Below are 7,058 nucleotides of genomic sequence, written 5' to 3' on the forward strand. Positions count from 1 at the left end.
GGCAAAGAAAAAACAAGAAGGTATTGGAACCGGAGAATGAACGTTTTGCGGTGCTGCAATTGCAAATGCTTGTATTTGATGCGGTACTTGGATTGTTTTGCCAGGAGTTCCCGGCATGCAATGCGCAAAGTCACGTGGTCTGTCAATCGCTATAGGAAAAACCATAAAGCCTTTGCATGAAAACAACTGCTTTGATGTACACTGCCTTGTTGGTATATATGTATCAATCTAATAAAGTTAAACCTACACCATTCTCCCTATTCGGGATTTTAAACAGTACATAGCGGAAACAAAAAGACTGCTTGGTAGAGTTAACCTCCTGAACTATCTACAACACATGGTAGAAACCTGAAATTAAGACCAAGAACACTAGAGGTGAGACATGATCATTAATTAATATTAAAATTAATAAATGACAGATTTAGGGATATTTTCATAAAGTATTTATTTACCAAAACAATAGAAAACAGCATGGTAGCACAATATATTTTGTTAACACAGCAACCTTTAAATATGAAAGGAGACAGAGAAAGAAAGGTGAGAAAGAAGAATAAGAATAACACTTAATTGAGTTTTTGATGGCATTTTACACACAGTACTAATACAGTATCTAGAAAATATGGGAAAATACTGGCATCATATACAGTACTTACTTCTGAAGAAATTATATGGGACCCTGAAAAACAGGACACAAGTGAAAGGACAAAGAACTGTGAATGGCAATTGATGGACTTGCTCAGATGATCACAGTACTGGCATCTTTATTCCAGAAAGGAATTAGAGAAATCATATACACTAGTACTTACGTTGATGAACTTAAAAAGTTGAATGGTCTCGAACCTCTTAAACAAACAATGTATGATCAGACCCTGACAAACAGGACAGAAAGGAATAAAGATTAGATGAATATTAAAATCTATAAAGGACAGATTATGATTGAATTGTATCACCAAAGACTATTCACTCATCAATAAAAGGTCACCTACAACACTTCCACAGCAGCAACACTGAACATATCTTAAGACATGGAAACCTTTATGAAGTGAAAGGACAGACAGTGAAGGTTGAGAAAGAATTGTACTTAATAGATTTTTTCAGACGATGACAGTACTGGTATGCTTACTCTAGAAAAATGGTTGAATCATATTCCATATAGTACTTACTTAAAATGAACACACTTCAGTCCTCCTAAAATGACTGACAGCATCTGAAATGAAACAATGACAGATTAAGACTGTAAGAATATATGTTTATAAATGCCTAATACTCCAATCTCATATTTATTCTATCTATTAAGATGGACAAATTCTAAGCATTTACCAATCACTTGACTTGTTTGAAGTGAAGGTAGATACTAAATGTATTCATTTAGGCAATAACAATAAAGCTGAATTTAATATTAACAATAGATAATTAGGAATGTTTTGCTCATTTTTATTTCACCTCACCAGGTTACAAAAGGAGCTTTCTCAGCAGGTCACTCTTCTCAGCTACCCTGTCAATGACCATGTCAGAGTCCAATGACATGAGAATGTCCTTTTCAGTGGCCATCAGCATAAACATCTCCAGCTTGTTTGCAGACAGGCTGCTTCGGAGTCTGCTTTTAATGAACTTGAGTGTAGAGAATGTTCTTTCACAGGCAACCTGAGTGAGGGAGAGGGTCAGCAGGTACTTGTATGCCAGCCCAAGGAGACGATAGGCATCAGACAGCATGTTGAACCGCCTGAGTATTTGATAGCAGCACAGTGGGCAATTTTTGCAAGAACCACAGCTTTCGGTCACAATTTCACTTTCTTCGTCCCATTCTTCAGATCTGTCCTTTGCTGTTCTGGTCGTGTACTCATCTACATGTGATGTCTTAAGCCTTTCCCACTGTTCAGCAAAACGTTTCAGTTCTGACTGAAGGTTATTAACTGTAGCCCTGCTGTCAAATTTAAGTAGACAGGCGCTGAGGTTCTGAAATGCATTACTTGGAAGAGAAACTGTTCTGACCTGGCTAAACTTCCTGGGGTCCAACCATGCCAAATCGGCAAGAAGAGGGCCATGTATGACAAATCGTCTGTGGATTGCTTCAATAACTGTGTCCAGGATGATGTTGTGCACTTTCACCTCATATGATTTCTCAGCATTGATTTGCAACTCATCTTCAGGCATCTCTCCGGCCATGCCTTTTCTCTTTTTGGCTCTCTTTTTAGGTAGTTCAGCCTCCACTTCCATGTCTGTGTTGTTCTCCCTCTCCTCTAGTTTTTGATTTGTCTGTTTCACAAATGTGTCTGCAGCTGTCTTCACAGTTGGAAAGTCCCTGGCAATACTTTTGAGGCCATCTTGTGTGGCAGTCACCATATGATGGGCAGAGAGAATGTCCATCCCCTTTGACTGGAGGTACTTTGACAGAGGAGTTGTTTGCTCAAACACTCTAAGAAATATCTGTGCTGTTAACACAGTTTCATGCTTCAAGAGACACTCTTTAAAGCCTCGTGCTTTGGCACGAACAGCTGGCTTTTCTTTTTCCCTCTTTTCAATGGCTTCCAGCGTCAGCACTACATCAACGAAGAGGCCATCATCTGGTTTTCCAAAATGTCCAAAGATTTTCTGGAGGGCATCATGCTTGGCCCACCACCGTGTCTCACCTATTGGACTGAGGCGTCTGTGTCTTGTGTTTTCGGTTTGTTTCTCCCACAGATTAACCCTGTGATAGGACTCCTTGATGAACACAGCTATGTCATTAAGTAAATTAAAGAGTGATCCACTTTCAATGACACTTTGTGTTGTGTCAGCAATCACAAGATTAAGTATGTGTGCATAGCACCACACATGCACATGAGTTGGAGACTGGGCAGTCATAAGTGCTGAAAAGCCTTTGTACTGGCCCTGCATATTTGAAGCACCATCTGTTGCATTCCCAATGCACATGGCCTTGTCTAGATTCAGATGCTCTAAAACTCCGGAAAGCAAGTTTACAAAGTACTGCCCCGTGGATGCTTCGCACCTCACTATGGAGACAAGCCTCTCCTGCACAGACTCAGTAACATACCTGATGATTACTGAACACTGATCATAACCTGTGATGTCTTGGGTTGTGTCTAGCTGAACAGAAAACATCCCAGCTTTCTGGACATCACTGGCGATGCTCTCTTGAAGGAGATGGCCAAGTGCATCAATCACTGAGTTGACAGTTGTTTTGGAGAGTAGGGTGATGAGAGATCCTCTACCTCTTGATCCACTGGTCTGATGCAACTTCTTGCTTTTTTCAATGCAGTCATTCAAATGTTCTCCAAGGCACATATCATACTTGCCTAATAACACAATCAGTTCCAGAAAGTTACCATGATCGATGGTGTTATCACCTAAAGTGTATGCAGCCTCATTCTCCACATGCCTATAGCTGAGTCCCCTCTTCCCAAGTACTTTGATCACATCCACTATACGCTCTAAAACTTGCCGTCTCTTTTTCACTTGTGCTCTGTGAGCTGACAACTGACTGCCAGCAAACAAGCTCCTGATGTTGCCTTTTGAGCACCTTAAGAAAAAAGCTTCAGCACAGGTCTGGTGTGTATTGCTCTTTTCATGCTCCTCTGTGCGCAGATGTATATGTCGCCAGTCACTCATGCCTGTTATAAATGTGCTGGTGTCAGTCAGCCTTGCAAATGCCAGACACACAAAGCAGAACAATAAATGGCGTTCTTTGCAATAAGTAAGCCACTTCCTGTTGGTGCCATCTTTACAGCTGAACACCCTCATCACAACTGCACTGCTACTGTTCTGCTGTGGGTGGTAATCTAAGAAGGCCTGTAATATGGCAGGTTCAGGGCGAGCAAAGTAATCGATGCCCTGGCTCTCACTCTCCTGCTCTTCCATCTCTCTCTCCTGCTCTTCCATCTCTCTCTGCTGCTCTTCTGTCTCCTCTGTCACAGACTTCTCCACTTTTGATGATAAATCAGCTGGTGCAACATGTAAGGATTGGCACAATTTGTTAAGATTTTGAGAAGTTTGAGAAACTAACCTTAAGCATAAAATAAAATTTACTATCAGTAACTTCATAGCACCCGCCCAGCAGTATATAAACTCCGTCATGCTAGTTACGCAGTACGAGTTATTCTAAGCGACTGTAAAAAGTCAGCACAACGAAAACAAACTACAACTAAACTTGGTTTATATCTGACACAGATAGACAGCAGGTCATAACTTCTTACCTGAAGTTCAGTTCCTCTGCCACTATGACCGGCGGCCGCCTCGGGTCTCTCCTCCTCTTGCCTCCCCTTTCCCTTATCCACCTGCTGGCCTCCACCACTTGCTGATGTTGCTAAATCTGTGGAAGCTATGCCATAGCTACCGCCAAACAATTCAGTTATTTTTACACATTTGGCAGCGTCTGCCTGAAGGGCTTGTTTCTTTTTGGCCCTAATTTTTTCTGCACCTCCTTTCCTTTTTTTGTTCTCCATTTTCTTTAGTTCGTCTATAAGATTGCTAAACAAGGGGGAGGGTGCATCCGACCTCCTCGGCTGTAATTGGTCCAGCCCAGAGTCGATCATGACCAATTGGCCAATCCAACACCTTTCATTATTTATACCCTTCCAAAAAAAAAAAAAAAAAATCGATCGGCCCATAAAAACAAAAAATCGCCAGCGGCCCACCGGGCAAATGCCCGGTATGCCCGATGGCCAGTCCAGCTATGAGTCCAGCACATTAAACACCGTTGTTTTAGGAGTGCAATATTTTCCTAATGCACACACTGCAGAAAACATTGCACAAGTGAAAGGCACACTCATGGCAGAATGGGCAATTACTGACAAAGTCACATGCCTAGTAACAGATGGGGCTGCCAATATGGGGGCTTGTGCAAGGGAGCTAAGACTTAAACATGCCATATGCATAGCTCACACCCTGAACTTAGTGGTGAAGAAGGCCCTTGACCAGACCCCTGAGCTCTCTGACATCCGAGCCAAGTCCAGGAAGATCGTGGGATATTTCAGGAGCAGTACCTCTGCAAAGGTAAGTTCTTAAGTGGCTTAATTACAGTTTCTTTAATGCTACTTATGTGTATTGTCGAGAAAAACATCTTATTTTACTGTCACTGTGTATCATTTTACATGGCACTGTCATTATTTCATCATTACTTCATTAGTTTGTATCACTTTATCATTAAATATTATCATGTATCATTTGAATTAACATTTAAATAGATCAGTTAGAAACCACCAGAATAGCTGGACCTCCAGAAGGCTGAGCTGCAGCAGTTCACATAAGGACATTTGAACTCTTTTTAGCCTGATCCCACAATTACACAAAATACACACACTGTATACACAATTGGTTAGGTTCCCAGGAAGCATGAGTGGAAACATCTGGGTTCAATTCTGGGAAGTGGGGTGTTTTGAACATAGAAGGAGATATGGGAATTCTTCTGACGTCATAATGACTATAAAGCTTTCTGCAACGAGCAGGGAAGTCGAAGTCCGGCTCTTCCCACACTGTACTACTGTGTGCTTTAATAAAATAATTTATTGACCCACTATGGACTTTTCAGTCGTATGTCTCTTCCTCAAAATTCGAACCACGACAGTATAGTTCTGCTCCCTTGACAATCTAATGTATGCTTTTTTAAATTGTATTTTGTAAGGAGAGGCTTTCAGTCGTGCAGGAACAACTAAGGAAGCCTCAACACAAACTACTACAGGAGGTGGAAACCCGCTGGAACAGCACTTACAATATGCTGCAAAGACTTTTCGAGCAAAGGGAGCCAGTGGGTGCTGCTTTGGCAAGTCTCACAACAGACATCCCACCTATGTCATCTGAGGAATTTGGTATAATTTCAGAGTGTCTGGTTGTCCTAGCACCATTTAACGATGCAACCACTGAGCTCTCTCAGGAAAAAAGGGTGTCTGGGTCAAAGGTCATACCTTTGCTCACTATGCTGGATCATTGCCTCAATGAACAAATGGTAGAACCACCATCCATTGGATCTTCTCTGGCTCAGAAGCTGAGGATGCTATTGAGAGAGAAGCTAGATAAAATACAGACCATGAGCATTATGTTCCTTGCGACACTGCTGGACCCAAGGTTCAGAAAACTCGGGTTTCTCAGCCCTGCAAGAGCTAGCGAAGCAGAAAAAAGACTGAAAGCAGAATGTGCTTCTGTAATGAGGGCCTCCACCACCTCTTCCTCCACACCACCACCACAGCCATCAACGTCACAATCTGTTGAGGCTGTTTCCCATGGTACCATTGTTATTGCATTTTAGTTGCATTTATATAAACTGAATGTTGAGTTTTCCACTGTATCTATTATTGTATGATCTACTGTACAATATAATGCGCCTTGAGGCGACTGTTGTTGTTATTACTTGGCACTATAGAAATAACATTGAATTGGAAATTGAATTGGTAGTATCTCATAAGACTCTCCTTTTTGTTTAGGTAACAACCTGTGGCGTCACCTGGATGAGAGTGTCAGGCAGACACAGACACAAAATGTGACAGCAGACGCAAATATTGAGGTCCAACGGTACATGATGGAGCCAAATATTGGAAGGCTGGAGGACCCCCTTAAATACTGGGGGAGACAGAAATATGTCTACCCTCACTTATATAAGTTAGCACTGACATACCTGTGTACCCCTGCCTCATCTGTGCCCTGTGAGCGAGTGTTTTCAAAGGCAGGGGAAATATTGTCCAAAAAAAGAAATCGCCTACGACCTGCCACAGTGGAGAAACTGTTGTTTTTAAATAAAAACCAATGATGTGTCCCCTAAACACTAATCACTGTCCTTGCCTCAATGTTACAAAAGCACAACCACTGTCCACACCTCACCTCACAGTAAATGATCATTTCCATTTTAGGCATTTCCAAATAATCATTTTCCATACTGCCAGCATAAATATACACAGTATACTGCCATCACTACAATATAGATGTTTTACACACTCCTTTTGTTGTTGACATTTACAGGCTGTGTGCAAAATGCCACACTCTTCAAATTCATGCCAACTAATATTTTTACGTCCAGTAGGTGTCCTGCTAGAGCAAATGAAGCTTCAAGAAGCTTCGCGTTGGGGTGA

The 7,058-nt window shown here is 41.7% G+C and overlaps 2 protein-coding genes across 9 annotated transcripts; one reads left to right on the plus strand and one right to left on the minus strand.

The window, feature by feature from the left end:
* Window positions 1-430: 430 nt before the first annotated feature.
* LOC121813551 lies at window positions 431-4,233 on the minus strand. Of its 8 annotated transcripts, XM_042217390.1 has the most exons (4): window positions 1,164-3,901; window positions 807-869; window positions 654-676; window positions 431-505 (listed from the first exon to the last, which is right to left on the minus strand). In XM_042217390.1, exon 1 carries the CDS (start codon window positions 3,877-3,879, stop codon window positions 1,453-1,455), a length of 2,427 nt encoding a protein of 808 aa, XP_042073324.1. In that variant the 5' UTR covers window positions 3,880-3,901; the 3' UTR covers window positions 431-505; window positions 654-676; window positions 807-869; window positions 1,164-1,452. The 8 variants fall into 8 exon arrangements, 7 of the variants coding, with proteins under 7 accessions (XP_042073324.1, XP_042073323.1, XP_042073321.1 ...); XR_006053765.1 differs by adding an exon at window positions 4,194-4,233 and having other exon boundaries at window positions 431-1,033; window positions 1,164-1,207; XM_042217389.1 differs by having other exon boundaries at window positions 431-676.
* Window positions 4,234-4,678: 445 nt separating this feature from the next.
* LOC121813552 (zinc finger BED domain-containing protein 4-like) lies at window positions 4,679-6,754 on the plus strand. The gene is made up of 3 exons (XM_042217391.1): window positions 4,679-4,992; window positions 5,621-6,218; window positions 6,417-6,754. The coding sequence occupies exons 1-3, from the start codon at window positions 4,768-4,770 to the stop codon at window positions 6,737-6,739; spliced, it is 1,146 nt and encodes a 381-aa protein (XP_042073325.1). The 5' UTR covers window positions 4,679-4,767; the 3' UTR covers window positions 6,740-6,754.
* Window positions 6,755-7,058: the final 304 nt, after the last annotated feature.

The sequence above is a fragment of the Haplochromis burtoni genome, unplaced genomic scaffold (genome assembly GCF_018398535.1).
Source record: "Haplochromis burtoni strain Fernald_Lab_line unplaced genomic scaffold, NCSU_Asbu1 Contig_1902, whole genome shotgun sequence".
NCBI lineage: Eukaryota > Metazoa > Chordata > Actinopteri > Cichliformes > Cichlidae > Haplochromis > Haplochromis burtoni.